We start from the raw sequence: 17,326 nt of genomic DNA, 5'->3' as shown, positions 1-17,326 counted from the left end.
TGTGCAGGATTGCAGAAGATAAAGTCACTTGGCTCCGAACTGTGGCCCAGACGTCTGGAGAGGAAGTATATGTAGCCATGATTGCATGTAAACTTACAGCCTTCTCTCCATGTTTATGTAAACAATAATGCTGCCAGCGGTCTGCTCCAAGCAGGTGGCTTATATGAGTGTCTCGAAACCCACCCCATCTCTAAGAACAAGCCAGCCCAGTTTTGTTTCTCGGGTTCTGGAAGTTTCCGCTAGGGCCATTTATGCCTTTCGAATGTGACAGCCTCTACTTTGGGAGGTGCTGTTATTGAGCCCCCAAATGATACCAGTTTGAAGAGACTGACCTTGATTGTGTCTTTGGGAGGAGGCGGGTCTGAACATATCACAGATGGGAGACTCTGGATGGTCCAGGTCCTGAGTCCATCCCTGGTCCCCACCTCCAAGCCCTTCTCAAGGAAGCAAAGCAGTGTTCTGCTGTGACGGGCGTGGCTTTCTGGGGATGGAAGAAGTGAGGTTTTCAGTAATGACTTCCTTTCTTCTTTGGAAGAAACCTGCTGGGGGTGTTCGTAGGTTTGATGGGGAGGGAAGCAGCAGGTGTGGGAGAGCCTTGCCCAGGGCAGCATCCTCTCAGGGTACTGAAACTGGGGGTGGGGGGTCAGCTGTTTCCCTCTCAAACAGATGTTTCTCATTATTTTTTCCCCAAGCCCCACGGAAACTTTGATTCATGTAAGTTCCTTCCCAGCAATATATACGGACATGATTCATACCAGGGCAGTCTCATGCCTCCAGCCCAAACCCACCAACCTACCAAGGATGCTGGCCTTTTATTTCCTACCAAGTCCTTCCCTCGGGACCTCTGAATTAGGTGTTTCCGCTCTTGAGGGCAATTCTTCCATGTCTGACTGAATCAGGAAAGATTTCCTCAGCAGCAAAGTGGGACTGAGTCATAGGTGTCTGTGTTCAGGCTAGGCTTAGGTTGGAGCCGTAACTCAGAGGTAGAGTGTGCCCGGCTTCTGTGTGGGCCTGGGTTCGATCCCCAGCACTGTGATAAAAAAGTCCAGAGGCGAAGCTATGCTTGGTGCCAGAGAAATCTCACACTTCTCATGCCATTCTTGCTGAAGAGACCTCGAGAGGTGATCTGGGGATGAAAGAGCCAGCGCTTCATCACCAGCCCCAGGATGTCTGTAAGCCATCTTGTTTGCAGGCTGCTTTCTGCACCTGGGACTACTGGGTGTATGACTCAAGCAGAAGAAGTCCCTCTCCAGAAAAGGGCCCTGAGCCGTGTTTAAAACATTGCTGTGGCTGTGTTGGAATTTTTAATTTGTAAAATTAGAAAGCACTGATCCCCGACACGCAAACCCCGCAGATTACAGAGCCGGCATTGGGCCGGTGAATCTAACCCAGTGAGATCTTTCAGCATCTCAGAGTTGTAGACCATCCCTCCTAAGCCCCTACTGAAATGACAGTTTCTCAGTGGCTCCCAGGAGCTGGCTGCTATCAGCCACAGGCTTGTGCTTGACAGTAAGTATTTTAGAGGTATGGGTAGGGACATGGGGAGACCATGACACCTAGCATGATTTTCTTTCTAGTGTAGATAGGTATGTATGTAGTATGTGCCTCGGGGGGGGGAGAGGGGGGCGCACATGTACCACATCTGGCTGAGTGATATTTTATTTGTATTTTCATAAATAAAGCCTGCCTGGAGATCAGAGTATAAAGCTAAGCCTCTAGAGGCCAGGGAGTGATGGCACACACTTTTAATCCCAGGGAGGCAGAGGCAGTCAGATCTCTGAGTTCAAGGCTACCCTGGGCTACGCAAGGAATCAGATCCAGGTGGTAGTGGGTCACACCTTTAATCCCAGCACTAGGGAGATGGAGACAGCAGCGATATGGTTTGGCAGGGAGAGGAATATTAAAGGAGAAGAGACTGTAACTCACTGGAGTGTGGAGTCTGAGGTTTGGTGGAAACACTGCAGTCTAGGCTGTCTGAGGATCGCCCCTGCGTTCTAAGCACTGGTAGAGGTAAAAGGTCTCTCTAGTGGCTTACTGCTCTGCTTCTCTGATCTTCAGTGAACCTTTATATCTGTCTCTGGGTTTTTATTATTCATGCTCCATCTGGCTGTGGTGGTCAGAGGACAACTTTGGAGAGTTGGTTCTGCCCTTGCACTTTGCTGAGGTGAGGTCTCTCGCTGGTCCCGTTGCTGGTGGTGTCATACTCAAGCACAGTGAACCCTGGAGCTTCTAGCTGATTCTCTCTCTGCCTGCCCTCTTGCAGGAGGAGTGCTGGGATTACAGATGTGCACCACCGCATCTGACTTTGTATATGGGTTCCTGGGATCGAGCTCAGGTTGTTAGGCTTGTGCATCAGACACGTCTTCCTGCGGTGCTGTCTTGCTGCCCCTGCGTGGCATTCTTAGACCCAAGCTACCTTCTCTTTCTCAGGTGCTGTTCCACCCCAACAGTGGGGCGGCTGGGGAGTACGGCGCCCTGCAGACCGTTCGCCTGGACCATCACAAAGCCTTCTTCATTACCGGTAAGTGGAACCTCCCGTGTGTACCCCTTGGGGGTTCCCTGTGAGACGGGGTGCGGCTCTCTTGTTTGAGGAGCTTCCAGCGTGCACTTCTGTCTCTGCCAACTGAACCTGAGTTTGGCACGAGGGCCCAGCAAAGGCATTCTGGACCCACCAAAAGGGAGACGAGGTCTTCCTGCAGCAGGCTCAGGGCTCTGGCCTCTTCTCCCTCCCTCTTTTTCACGCAGAGAACGTTTTGCTGCCAGGTAGGCTTTAAATGGCACTTTGGCCACCGATGAAACAGGAGCTCAGAGACCCTTAAAAACGTCATTTCCTTGGCAATGAACTGTTTCAGAAGGTAGGCTTTAAGAGTGTACGTAGCAGACCGACAGAAGTCTCCCTACTCCTTGGTCCACTCAATGACTATCTTGCCTGTATACTTTAGAAATGTCACATGGGGCTAGAGAGGTGGCTTAGTGGGTGTTCCAGCTTGCTTCCGACTGCTGTAATGAAAACCATGACCCAAAGCATCTTGGGGAGAAAAGGGTATTTATTTGTTTTCCACGTCCCAAGTTCACCACAGAGGGAAGTCAGGATAGGAACTCAAGGCAGGAACCGAGGCAGAGGACATGGAGGAATGTTGTCTATTGACTTCCTCTCTGTGCCTTGCTCAGTTTTTTTTCTTACACCTCCAAGGACCACCTGCCCAGTGGTGTCACCACCCCTGGTGGGCTGGGCTCCTATATCAGTCATCAATCAAGAAAATGCCCTACAGATTTGCCAAAAAGCCAATCCGATGGGGGTATTTTTTATTTTTATTTTTTTCCAATTGAGGTTCTCTCTTTCCAAGTGAGGGAGCTTTCTTTTCCAGACTCCAATTTGTGTCAAATTGACAAAAACTTACTAGCACAGTGGGTAAAGGTACTTACTTCCAAGCCTGCTGGTGTGAGTTTGACCCCAGGCATCCACATGGTGAAGGGAGAGAGCCACTCTATAGGTTGTTCTTTAACCTCTACATATTTGCTGTGACATAGATACACACACAAACATACACGCACACACACACATACATACACGCACACACACACATACACACACGCACACACACCACACATACACACACCAATGCACAAGCATACGCACACATACATATGTGTGTACACAAACAAAATGAAAATTAAGAAGTTAAACTGTCTTGAAATGCTTGTCCCAGGATTTTGCACTTAGTTAGAACCCTAACATTTTGACGTTAATCAATGAAAAACGAAACAAAACAAAACAAAATAAAAATAGACGAGAAACTCCCGCTAGGACTCAATGGAAATTTCAGTTTGATTCAGTTATTTCATACTGGAGATTTTCAAAGAATTATATAATTTTTAAAAAAAAAAACCTACAAAATTTGTTTTCTGAGTATAAAATGTGGTTGCAAAACCAGAACAAGCCCTTCGAGTTCATAGCTCCAGGGACCTTAGAAATGATCCAAGAATCTGTGGTTCCTAAACCTCAGACAAAACAGTCAGATCTTTGCTATGGTCTAAGGGGCAGTTCGGGGTCAGAGCCCCTTACATTACATGATCTCAGAGGCATGGGCCCTCCAGGCTGAATTGATTTCATGCAGGGAAAACCCTGCCACAAAGCCCTTGGCACCACAGTACTGGAATCGTAAACCTTACCATGAAGTAATAGGGGCTGTGGAAAGTGATCACAGGCAGACAGGAATTACAATCTCAAACTCGAAAGAGAGCCAGGGTGGGGACGGGGGCGCTGAACTCTCGCCGCATCTGAGGAAAACTGCAAGGGGGGGGAGGGAGAGGGAATGCTGCCATTTTCCGGGTCCTCCCTCACGCCTTTTAAAAATTTGCGTCCTAATTACTTAAAACTGCGTTTGGGAAATGCAGATGAGGCAGATGAGCGGGCACTTATGAGTGGGCATCTATGATTAGGCATCTACTCTATCAGGATAGAGAACAATATGTTCTTCCATGATGGGGAGATGCTGTTGTGGCCTCGAGCATGGAGTGGCCTTGGAGGATAACCAGTCTTTCAGTGTGCAGCCTAGAACAAGGGAAGCCCATGGATTTTCCTCCCTACCCCTTTTCCAAAAGTCATCTTTCTTCCTTTTCCTTTTCTCTTTTAATGTGTGTGCGTGTGTGTGTGTGTGTGTGTGTGTGTGTGTGTGCGCGCGCGCGCGCGCGCATGTGCACGTGCACGTGTGCCTGGGTGTTTTTTTACATCAGGCATCTTCCTCCTTTACTCTCCATCCTATACCATGAGGTGGAATTCCTCACTTGAACCCAGACCTCACTGATTCTGCCGGCTTGCTCCGGAGATTCTGTCTCTGCCTCCTGAGTGCTGGGATTACAGGTGGGCTTCCACATTTCCCCACTGTTTTTGTGAGCACTGGTGATCGGATCGTGGCAAGCTTTGTACCTACTGTACATCTCCATGGCTACCCTTTGCCTCCTTTAAACTAGAGGTCAGTCCAGATGACTCTGGGTTAAGCACTCGCTGCCGGGACAGATGGCCCGAGTTCAATCCGGAGACCCGCATGATGGAAGGAAAGAACCAACTCCCTCCCACAAGTTGTCCTCTGGCCGCCACATGTGCTCTGCGGTGCATGCATGCGTATCCCCACACCACCTTCCATGCATGATCACATACACAGGCACACACACACACACAAAGGCACACACGCATGCATGCACATACACAGAGGTATACACACATACGTTAATAAATAAATGAAAATAAAAAGCGGGGCAGATTTTATCCATGGTGACAGATGCACATCTAAGTGTACATGCCTGTACACACACTCCATAATGCTGTGAATTGATATCATGGAAACAAACGGTGTCCCCCAAGAGCTCGTGTTGAGCTTGGTCCTCTGTAAGCAGTGTTCAGAGGTGAGACTTCCAGAAGACGCTTAGATCCTAAAAATGCTAACTTCACCTGCGGATTAACCCACTGATGAATTCCCGATACACCAGGCTCTTGGGAGGCAGGACCAGTTTGGAGGAAGGTCACTGTGGTGCACCTTTAAGGGGTGTATTTGTTGCCTTTCTCTCGGCTTCCTGTCCACTGTGAGGCAAACAGCTTGCCTTGCATGCTTTGGCTTTACAAAGAGCCAGGGAGCCAGATGTGTATGGACCAAAACCTCTGAAAACAGGAGCCCAGACAAATCTTTCTCATGAAGTTCTCTACCTTGGGTAATCTGACCACAGCAACAACAAAAAGCTAGTGAACATAATTAATACTGGCTGGTTTCCAGCTCGTAAGCCAACTCTATATTCCTAAATGAGCCCACTCGGTCATGGCATTGTGTATACACAAATATATATGTTTATATTGAATACATAGACATATATTATTGGGTTTTTATTTGCCAGGATGTTGCCTATAATTTCCTTTCTTGTAAAGTGTGTATGTGTCAAGGTTTGGCATAAGCGTTTTGCTGGTTGCCTGAAACTAGTTTGAGAGGAGTCTCTTGTTTCCTCAGAAGGGCTTCCTAAGATTGGTGCTGCTCTGTTATTGCTCAATTAAATTTACCTGCAAAACTATTAGCCGTTGCCAATGTTGTAAAAATAGTTTCCTGTGTTTTTTTCCAAGGATTTTTATTGTTTGGGGTCTTACATTTAGGTCTTGGAGCCATTTGAAGTTAACTTTTGTATGTAATTTTTAGTAAGAGTCCAACTTAATTCTGGGTCATCTCTCTAGCCCCAATTTGCACTTGTTTAAAGATTTATTATTAGTATTATATTATTATCATACTTATTTAATATATTTTATTTAATATACTTTTTTGAGATAGGGTTTCTCTGTATAACCCTAGCTATTCTGGAACTTGCTTTGTAGACCAGACTGGCCTCGAATTCATAGAGATCCGCCTGCCTCTGCCTCTCAAGTGCTAGGATTAAAGGCACACACCACCACCGCCCGGATATTTTTATTAGTTTTAATTATAGGTGTGTATGTGTGCTGTGTTGGATATGTGTGTGCAGGTGCTCATGGGAGCCTGAGGTGTCAGATCCCTGTGGAGCTAGAGCGACAGGCAGTTGTGAGCCACCCGGTGTAGGTGCTGGGAACTAAACTCGAGTCTTCTAAAGACTCGAGTCTTCTAAGAGCAGGATGGGCTCTTAAACCCCTGAGCCATCTCTTAGCAGCGCCCGCCCCCCCTTACCAACACAATCAGTTGTATTTTCAAATGTTCGTTTTCCTCTCCTGCACCTGGAACAGTGGGATTTTTCTACGGCATTTACTGTGAGACCCGCCTGTGCTCCTGGAGTCAATATTCACACAGAGCAGGTGGTGTCCAGGTACAGTTAGTGGTACAGTGCTCAGTGCTTTCCCCTGGGCTTGATGCTCTAGACCCAGTGGTGGAGAGAGAACAGCAGCATCCACAAAGCTTGGAGTACCAATGACAGGGTCCCCCTGGGACTTGTCTTTCAAAGAGTTCCTTGCTCCAGTAGAGTCTCTGCTGGGGTACATCATGGTTCTCTCTGCCCACCCCCTCAGCACCACCTCAGCATTGGGCAGGGGTTTGCCCCATCGGTGCACATCTCAGAGCTAATGGAAACTGTTCAGTTTTTTTTAAAAGATTTATTTATTATGTATATAGTATTCTGCCTACATATATCCTACAGGCCAGTAGAGGGCACCAGGTCTCATTATAGATGGTTGTGAGCCACCATGTGGTTGCTGGGAATTGAACTCAGGACCTGTGGAAGAGCAGTCAGAGCTCTTAACCTCTGAGCCACCTCTCCAGCCCCAGTTTTTAGTGCATTGTATTTCCTGCTCCTATTACATGGTGTGGTGCCACAGTGGCAGCCAGAAGCCTCCTGTGTAGCTGTTTAAACATTGTGCATTGGGCCTTGTTGGTGAACACTGTAGAGATTGACTACTGGGTGTTGGCTTTTATTAGCATGGGAAGTCAGTTGCGGTTCGTTCCCTTGAACTTGGGAAGGCTTTGTTGTACGTCCTTAGAATTTGACTTTCAGATTTTGCCCTTCAGTTTAGAAAAGTCTCTAACCCCAGGCTCTGATTTCTGTTCCTCCCCTGAACTTGGAGGGGGGGGGGAAAGGATGTCAGTAGCGAATAAGAGGGGGAGTTTTTTCTTTTGCTTTTTTCACATCTACATTTTTTTTCTTTTGAGAGAGGGTCTCACTCTGTAATTCAGGATAGTCGTGAGCTGTATAGGCCAGGCTGGCCTGGGACTCTTGGTCCTCCTGTCTCTATCTCGAGGGCTGAGGTTTTAGACTTGCGCTACCATGCCTGGCTCATTTAACAGTACTCCACACCTTTCTTCCATGTGGTTACAGAAGCACCTGCTATTTTGGTCTTCCAGTTGCTGATGTGCAATCTCTTGCTCTCTCTCTCTCTCTCCCTCTCTCTCTCTCTCTCTCTCTCTCTCTCTCTCTCTCTCTCTCTCTCTCTCTGGGCAGACATTCAGGGGTCAGCTAAGGATCCACAGGAGTTCATGTGAAGATTTGAGGCTCATGCACTACGGCTGTCTATTTTCCTCTGAGGTTTTCACCTGACAGCTATTTTCCTCTGAGGTTTTCACCTGACAGCTATTTTCCTCTGAGGTTTTCACCTGTCATTTTCCATCATCATCGCCTCAGCTTTCCTCTGGAATTCTGCCTGCTCCACACTGCTTGTGTGGCATCCTCCCTGGGGGCGGGGCGGGGAGTACGATGACACCATCTAGCAGGTCCAATACCGTGTGCCTTTCCTTTCTGCAGGGTTGAGTCCCTTGCAGCCTCTGCCTGTCTTGCTTATTCCACTACAATGTTTTTATTGCTTTGCTAAAATATGTCTCCCAGAATTGATTTTGCTAGCTAGAGGATGGTGGTTCAAAGCACACCAGTGTGCTCTTGCCTTAAGAGAGATTTATTATGTCTATGTGTGATGTATAGTATGTTTGCAGGTCTGTGTGTCATGGTATACGTGTAGAGGCTAACGTGTGGCCTCTGTACCATTCTTTGTGTGTGTTCAGAGGGTCTGACTGGTTTTTGTGTGCTGATCCATCCATCATGGTTCTGGTGTTATTGTTTTATAATTGTTTTAAAGATTAAGTCTCATGTAGTTCAGGCTGGCCTTAATATACTTTGTAGCCGAGGCTGGTCCTGAACTCCTGATCTTCCTGTCTTCACCTCCGGATTCCAGGCATGCTCCACCATGCCCCATCTTGGATAATACTCCAGCTTGGACCTGTCTGTCTGTCTGTCTGTCTGTCTGTCTGTCTGTCTGTCTGTCTGTCTGTCTATCGATCTGTCTGTCTGTCTATCTCTGTCTCCAAGTGACCTCGAACTCACAGAGATCTGCCTGCCTCTGGCTCCCACACGCTGCTATTAAAGGGTTATGTCACCATACTCAATGGTGATTTAACTTTTAGGAGTCTCTCGCCCGGCTTTTGCTGACTGTCAGGACTTGTGTAACTTCAAGTGCTCCTTGCTGGTGATGGGGAGTCAAATTTTTGTCGACTCTAGACAAAGATGCTAATTCCTGCTGAAGCCAAGTGTCCATCATGAGGAGACTCGTAACGGAGGCTTTGATCTGCTGAAGGCTGTGGGATCGGCTCATTCTTCTTGAGCGTTCCTGTTTCATTCCCGTCCATATCGAACCAGGAAGCTGTGTCTCTGGAGTGCTGGCTTTGGTCCCTCTAGATTTGTGTTTGCTGAGGTGAGCTGTGGCATTGTGCTATCGTCGGGAGGTGAGAACACACCACAGCTGGGCCCTTCTCTAATCACAGTTATATTCTCCGGTTGTAAGCCTGTCCTCAGCCTGGGCACGGGTGTAGACACCTGTCATCCTGGCACACAGCACTCGGTGATACAACAACATCCTTTTCGGCTCAGGGAAATGGACTATCTTGACATCCACCAAGCTCAACAATCACCATTGGAGGAACTGGCATTCAAAAATGTCAGATTTAGGGGCCAGCAAGATGGCTTGCTTGGTGGGTAAAAAGCTCTGGGCATACAAACCTGGAAACTTGAGTTTTGATTTCTTGGACTCAGTGTGAGGAGAGAATTGACTCCACAATGTTGTCCTCTGACCTCCGTGTGTGTCCTGTGGCTCCCTTCTCCCCCCCAATTCCATTTTTAAAAACTCCATGAGATTTACTCTCAAAGGCCAGAGACGAAAGGTATTTGAAACAGATGTCTACTGGTTCAGACGGAAGGCAAGTCCAAGGGGGCAGACCTAATCCCTCTGGACAGACGATCATTACTGGAAAGACAGACTACAATCTCAAGGTAATTTATTTGGCAGGGAGAACAATCATTTGAATCTCCAGCGCTGGCTTGTGAACCACAGCTCAGGGTGAAGCTTCGGTTTAACCGCTTTGGCCATCCTTCCTGTAGGTGGAGCCAAAGCTTGCGACGGGAGCAGGGGTCCTGAGCAGCGCCACGCTTCCCCTCTCATTTTCAACCTAGAAGATGATGCTGCAGAAGCCGTGCCCCTACAGAGAGGAAGCCCCGAGTACCAGGCTGTGCTGCCGAAGGTCACCAGTGTTCTCGCCGACGTCCTTCGAGACATTGCTGATGACAACATCTCCCAAGCAGACTACTCTCAGGATCCTTCAGCGATTCCTTGCTGTAACCCCTACCAAATTGCCTGCCGTTGCCAAACAGTGTGATGGGTGTTTTCTTCCCCCGTGAGAAAGACTATCTGGAAATCGTAGACAGGTTAGGTTCACTTCCAAACTTCATTTTGAACGTAGATGTCTACTTTAGGAAGGAGGTTGCGCATCCGGTTTGGAAGCCATGGCTTTCCCTCTCCCGGTGTAGACTGCCCCCTCCGTGTACAAGTTTGAGACGCGTCAAGTGGGCACAGTGGGCAAGGCAGGATTAAGCACCAGTGGGCACATGGAGTTGCGGCACAGGTCTAAGCCCTAGGTTTTAAGCTTGGGCAATGACTTAAATCTCGATTGCAAATTGGTTTTGAAAGTTAACATAGCACATGAAGTTGCCTGTGCATGTCCCCAGCACCAAGCAGGCCCTTAATGTTTTAGTCTCCATCTTGTGTCCCCAGTTCCCCTGGTCACTGGAGCACAAACATTCTGGCTGGTATGTATTGCTCGGCCATCTCCAGTACACTCACAGATCACCAGGATCTTGAAAATGCAGAATCTGGCTCAGGGGATCTGGAGGAAGGTCTGGGAGACGTCAGTGTTGCTGGATTCCTTTGAGATGCCTTGAGCCGCACAGAGCTAAACCGAAGCTAGGTCTTCCCGGGCCTCGGAGCAGAAGAACTCACGGGCCTTCTCTCTTGTAAATGCCAAATGGGAAGGCTATAAAGATTTAGGAGTTTGGGGCTGGAGAGCTGGCCCATCAGCTAAGATCACTGGTCCTGGGTTCTGTTCCCAACACCGACATGGTGGCTTAAACTGTCTGCAACTGCAGTTCCAGGGGACTCACTACTCTCCTCTGGTCTCTGAGAATGTCAGGCATGCATTTGGTGCACATACATACATACATACATACATACATGTAGGCAAAACACTCATATAGTAAAAAAAAATCTTTTAAAATAAGATTTAAGATTTCTTCCCAGCCCCTACAACTGCTAAGAAATAAAACAAAAAAATGTAAACAACTCACAAATGCATTGCCATGATTTTATTTCATTAGTGTCCTGAATGGGACTCAAGGGTAATAAACGATTTGTTTCACTGCAAAAATACTTTGCCTGGCTAAAATAGTTTCTCTCTATATATGTCTGTAATATACAAGAAACACAATTCAAAGAGATTTCCCACTAAGTACATTTTTTTTTCAACACAGCATACATTTGACAAGGACACCCTTTTTATTTAATATAAAATTCCGGCTATACACCAATATGGTTAGTTAGCATTTACACTGTGGTTTGAAGGTATTATGTGACCCCAGCGTTCTCCTCACCCACTGGCAGCCAAGGCTGAGGGGGCTGGGGGTGGGGGGGGGGGCTGACCATGTGCTATGGCTCAGGCAGCAAGGCACTCAGGACTCCTGCCTCCCTCCCCTCTCTGCTCACACAACTGATTGCACTCCGTGTCTTCCACTGTCCTTGTTCTCGCCAGAACCACCCGACAGGGGGTGTCCTGACTTCAGGGTGCGCTTCTTGTCAGGACTGCTTCGCTTTGCCCTTCTGACTTCCGCGGCACAAGATTATCTACCAAAATCAAAACAGAATGGCCTTATTCCTCTCAGGAAGAGGCAGGCTGGGTTACCCCGGGTCTTTGCTATGCGGATTAGCAGGGGAGGCTGGGCCTTTTGAAACTTTTCTATATGGCCCCAGACTGGCGGTCACTCACGACCACGGAAAAATCCACCCATCTTACATAGGTGTGGACAACTGTGGCACAGATCCCAGGAATACTGTTTAAAGACTGCATGTGTGCACACGTGTGCTTGTATGTACATGTGCTTCTTCTTTTGAAAGGCTCGTCTTACTTGTAAACACTGACTGCTAAATGATTGTAAAAAGAACACAGCGTCAGCACAGGTTCTTGGTCCAAGTCGCTGTTCTTTTGCTCACGGGGCTAATTAGTGTCGCAGAGCACAGACTGCAGGCCGGCTTGCTAACGAAGCAAACGCTGCTGGCCCTCCTTAAAGCCTCTTCCCAGGCAGGGTACGAGAGCTGATGAGCTGTCTTTCCTCTTGCTGGTCTTGAAGCGAAGTCAATCCCAAAGAGGACAGTGGTGTTGGGAGGGAGGACAGTGGCAGTCTACTTTGTAAAGTGAGCTCACTATTCCTACCCGAAAGGGAAGTGATTTTGGCTAAGCCGATCCTTTTGTAGTCTCGGAAGCTTTCTAAAGAATTGTGAGTAAAGATAGGGATTCTGGGAAATATCTGCAAGAGGCATGCAATTCAGAACACAGGCAGGGAGCGGGGCTTTCCTAGCAAGCCCAGCTGACCGCTTAGGCTCTGGGGCATGGCTGACATGGCCGCACTGAATGGCAGCCCGGCAGCACTTCTGCCTCTGCTCCTTGCGCCTGGAGATAGAGAACCCTGCCTGCTGCTGACCCAGGACTTTGGTTGGAACACTGGCTCCTCTTCTCCATCTGCCTGCAGGTTGTGGGATAGGCGGGGCCTGGCGGCCACCATGACACCCAACACCTACAGGCGCCCAGAGGCTGTGCCACCTTAGCTGAACTCTAATGGTTCTGGGAACTTGTTTTCTGATAAACACTTACTGGCAGAGAGAATTTCTTGTGTATAAACTTTTTTAAATGCCAGGGATGGACCCAGTGCCCATTGCTTCCTGAGCTAGCCATATCCCTAGCCTAGTCAAGAATTTAAATGCAGTTTAAGCCAACTTAACACAAATTTGCTCCTTGAGAAGGAGACAGGACAGTTGTACCTGATGTTGTCCTGGCAGTGTTTAGGTTAGCATGTCTAGGACGCATGTGAACATTAGTAGTTTCGGGTGTGCATGCATGTATGTGTGTGCATGTATGTGTGGGGGGGGGGCTGAGCATGGAACTCAGAGCCTCTTACATGCTAGGCATATATCCCATCATTAATCCATACCCTTCCACACTCCTTTTTAAATTAAGCATCTCTGATTCTCCTCACCTCCTGGAAAACGGCTTACTCGAGGTTATTTTATACAGGATTCCTCTGGCAAGGAGCCACCTCCTACAAGGAGCCACCTCCTACATGCCACTGTTCAAATTACTCAACTTCTGTAAACACGGGAGCTTGCAAGCTCTGCTCTGATTACGGCGAAGACTAGTTTGAGATGTATCAATCTTCCACAGCAGTCTCAGAGCTTTACCAAAACTGCCAAAACAGAACTGGGCGAGCATCAGACCTTGGCAGAATAGGATGCTCTGGCCATGTTTGTCTCCACTGTTCTGACCTAGAGTTCTCTGGAAGATGTGATGCCAGTTATTAAATAGCCATTAACTTTCAGAAGACATAATAGTTCCGGGGGGGGGGCATTGTGGGAGCCCACAGGCTCCATTGGTCTAGGCAGCAACTGTTAGGCAGTAGGCCAACAGCTGTCTTAAAATGCATAATTAGTTTTTTTCTTTTTAAAGAACTACTCCTTCCCACCATTAATATATAACTGTCACTTGGCGGCAATATATTTGGCAACTTGCCTATGAAAGTTCAAAAATGTAAATTTCGAACTGCAATCTACAAAACCATTATGGAAGTCACAAATACCTCCTATTTACACGGAAAGGGGCCTCACCCACTTCAGGGCCCACAGGACCACGCCCCTTCTATTCCCTAAGTTCTGACTTGGCATTGTATCCATCTGAAATGATTTCAAGTCGCCTACTGGGATTTTTTTTTTTTTTTTTTTTGGAGACAAGGACTCGTATAGCCCAGGCTGACCTTGAGCTTACTATGTAGTGAAGATGACCCTGAACATCTGATACTCCTGAATCCCAACTACTAGGATTACAGTGGCGCAGGACCATGCTCGGTTTTATGTGCTGCTGGGAACTGAACCCAGCGCTTCATGCACAGGCAAGCATTCTACCAACTGAGCTGCATTCCTACTCACTCATATGCACAGGAGGGGTGCACACTGCTTAAAGATGCAGCAGCCAAGGAAGCCCTGACGGATCTTTCCTCCAGCTGCTGGTGGAAGCCAAGTCCAGTGCTCAGGCACCCCTGGCATCATTCAAGCCAAAGTTGGATGCCGGGGAGCCTTACTGATGCCAGGTGAGCTCATGCCACCCACGCTGGCTTTGTACACACGGTTTCCTGGTGAGTACCTGCAGCTCCTGGGGTTGCTTAAGAGTGCAGTGCCAGAGCTGCAGGCAGGGTGCAGGTCAGTTCCTGCAGGACGTGACCTGGCCCCTTTAACTCACCATAACAAGTAACGGGCAGCATTCTACAAGGGCATTCCTAGACGCTTCGGAAACCCCGACCTCTTCAACAGCAAAGGCAGTGTATGCATAGAGGCAGAGGCAAGGAGTCTGGGTCCGTGGCGACCCAGGTTAGTATTTGGTTATGGCAATGCTGGCAGGCTCCAAGCACCACACCAGCTGGCTAGCCCGTGGGATCTGAACCTGCAAGGTGGGTGTCCTATGACTCTCTGCATTTGGAAGATTAGTGGTTAGGAGCGAGAGCATGGGCAGTGACTTTGCCCCTTGTGGGAGGCACATCCTTCTTCCAGGCACACAGATGGCGCAACTCTGTTAAGGGTTCCGAATGCTCACAGGGGGAAACTCATTCTCGTCGTCAAGACACACTGGTCCCGTGGCAAACTCGTGTTCCGGAATAACTTCTCCACGGAGCGCCCCGCCATCCTCAGAGTAACCTGGAGGCAAGAGTTAGAGATGGAACAGGTGGCACCCCATGGCGAGTGCTGGAGGGTCAGGACCTGAAAAGGGGAGCATGGAGGCATCTCTGCCTCCCAAACAGAGGGATGGCTCATGGTGAGTCTAAATCCTCTCACTATCTAGTCCCTGAGCCCTGAGAGGCAGGCAGGTCTCTCCTACCTCCCATCTGCAAGTCCAGCTCTTTGGAATTCTTCAAGAAGTAAAGGGTTATTGCTTATTAATTGGTGCCTTTAGCTCCAGAGGCAGAGGCAGGTGGATCTTTGTGAGTTCCAGGCCAGCCTGGTCTACTGAGACCCTGTCTTTAAGAAAGAAAGAAAACAAAAAAGAAAGAAAAAAGGGAGGGAGGGACGGAGTGAGGGAGGGAAGGAGGGAGGGAGGGAGGGAGGGAGGGAGGGAGGAAGGAAGGAAGGAAGAAAAGAAAAGAAAGGAGAGAGGGAGGAAGGAAACCAGCCTTGGGCTACATCCTCCAGTGTTAGGGACCCGAGGTTGAAGACTTTTACCTGGCCTCACAGTGAGGAAGTAACCACGGAGAGTGCTCATCCTGAGACACCAGCGTGGGGAGAAGGCAGCCCCATAGGAGCCCTCCCCAGCCCCCACAACCAGCCGCTCACCTGGCACAGTGGAGGCTGCAGATGTGCTGGGCCTTGCTACAGTTGCTGCGTAAGATGGAGGTAAGGAAGGTTTGAGGTCGTTCTCTTTGTTTTCGTCCGCTGTTCCTGAGCTGAGCAAGCTGCTTGCAGCAGTTAAGAGGCAGAAGAGAAGAAGTCAGCGCATCTCCAGAGCACCTTCGCGCTGAAAAGGCCAAGGTGGCTTGCGCTCTTCTGTTTTGCTATTTGAGGGTAAATTACAGACCTGCCAGGACGCTGTGAGATCAGCAAGTACCCAAGCAGGTCAGCCAGGCCCCTTCAACATGATCCACCCCTTATACCAGTAAGCAAAGCCCTGCCCTCTGCTCTTCGGGTGTATTTGGGCAAGAACTCCAAGACATGCTCACAAGGTCGTGGGTGAGGTGCCACGGTGCCGTGTCCACCATGGTCAGCCTGCATATGTCACAGGATTTTAGGAACTCTGATTCTGTGAACATTTTTGACTGTTCACTGTGTTCCTAAGGGCTGTGCTAAGGGGACATCTCATTTGTGGTATTATGCTATGTATCTGGGTGCCTTCCCAAAGTGGGCTGGGGGTGGGTACCTGACCGTGGAACTGAGCCGAAGCAAAGCCTGCTGGGGCCTTGCCACAGAGACTGCCAGGAGGGAGCAAGAGCAGCAAGAACACTGGAGTGGGCCACTGTCCCCAGCACAGAGACAGCTCTGCACACCAGTTCCTGGACAGCTGTTTGGAAACCAGAATCTTCACCTGTGGGTTTTGATTAAGACGCATTCCCCTCCATCCTGAGGATCCAAATTGTAGATGTAAAGCTGTCCATCGGAGGAGGCCACGAGCAGCCGCGGCAGTTTCTGGATCCTAAGACACAAGTGACAGATTGCTCCAGATGTGTCCGCTGGCAAAGTCCCGCTCCCTGCCTCCTGTCTCCAGGACTTCTGCCTTTGAAAGACCCTTAGCCCAGTGGTCCAGAGTTGACGTCTGGCCATACTTTTACATTCTCACCGGATCATCTATCTACCTTCAGGATGATTTCTGGGCTTTGTATGGGATGGAACAAAAGTAGTAGATGTAGCCAATAGCACCTGTGGAAGGCTACAGCCAGCTTAGTGGTGTCCCCAGACGGAATGTGGTCCCTGTATTATATGTGTCTCTGACTTCACCAGTGATGGAAGTGGAACAGAATACAGAATGCAGCCGGCTCACTGTCTAGGTTTAGAAACGTGTGTGTCTTACATGGATGCAGGTGAGCATGCACGCAGAGGCCAGAGGGCGGCCTGAATTGTAGTTGCTCAGATCCTGCCCCCTTTTCTTGAGGCAGTTTCTTACTGGCCTGGAACTCACTGATTAGGCCAGAGAGCTCCAGGGACCACCTGCCTCCCCTGTCCTGTGATGAGACAACATATGACAAGCACATGCTTTCATGTTCAGCTTTTTTACATGGGTCTAGGGCTTCAACGCCAGTCTTTTGCTTCCGTGGCAAGCATTTTACTGACTGGGTTATCTCCCTAGCCCCTAAAATTATTCTTTTTATTGTCTCCTGAAGTAGAAGTTTGATGCTTATTCTGGGCTGGCGTTCTATTTGCAAAGCCCCTGACTAGGCCTCCTGAGTGCTGGGATTATGGATGAGTACCACCATGCCCAGCTCATGGGTTTTGTTTGTTTTGATTTTTTAACAAATGCCCCCACGCTTATTAAATTAAGACCCCTGTCAGCCCCATAGGCTATCAAGTTGGAACGCCATTATTTTATCTTACAAGACCAGAGCTTGTTTATACGGCATCGTCATTGGGGCTGAGATTTGCTATTCACATGCCAACCCCCAGCTGCCCCCTGAGAATCCACATTAAAGCCAGCCAACAGATTTCCCTTGCCATTCCTTGGGGCTGTTCTGCTTTTCTTAATTTCTAGCTACGTGCATATGTGTATGCCCG

The 17,326-nt window shown here is 48.7% G+C and overlaps 2 protein-coding genes across 2 annotated transcripts in view; one reads left to right on the top strand and one right to left on the bottom strand.

The window, feature by feature from the left end:
* The window catches only part of Arsg (arylsulfatase G), a 141,545-nt gene extending 130,567 nt beyond the window's left edge, over nt 1-10,978 (top strand). The window contains exons 11-12 of the mRNA XM_038328704.1: nt 2,431-2,521; nt 9,865-10,978. Coding sequence (XP_038184632.1) covers nt 2,431-2,521; nt 9,865-10,139 — 366 coding nt within the window. The 3' untranslated portion in view covers nt 10,140-10,978. The remainder of the gene's footprint in view (nt 1-2,430; nt 2,522-9,864) is intronic.
* A 128-nt stretch (nt 10,979-11,106) lies between these two features.
* Nucleotides 11,107-17,326, bottom strand: part of Wipi1 (WD repeat domain, phosphoinositide interacting 1) — a 40,079-nt gene continuing 33,859 nt past the window's right edge. The window contains exons 10-13 of the mRNA XM_038327999.2: nt 16,146-16,253; nt 15,401-15,519; nt 14,667-14,767; nt 11,107-11,656 (exon numbers count right to left, since the gene is read on the bottom strand). Coding sequence (XP_038183927.1) covers nt 11,609-11,656; nt 14,667-14,767; nt 15,401-15,519; nt 16,146-16,253 — 376 coding nt within the window. The 3' untranslated portion in view covers nt 11,107-11,608. The remainder of the gene's footprint in view (nt 11,657-14,666; nt 14,768-15,400; nt 15,520-16,145; nt 16,254-17,326) is intronic.

This window comes from Arvicola amphibius, chromosome 4, assembly GCF_903992535.2.
Source record: "Arvicola amphibius chromosome 4, mArvAmp1.2, whole genome shotgun sequence".
NCBI lineage: Eukaryota > Metazoa > Chordata > Mammalia > Rodentia > Cricetidae > Arvicola > Arvicola amphibius.
This window is presented reverse-complemented; position numbering and strand designations above follow the sequence as displayed.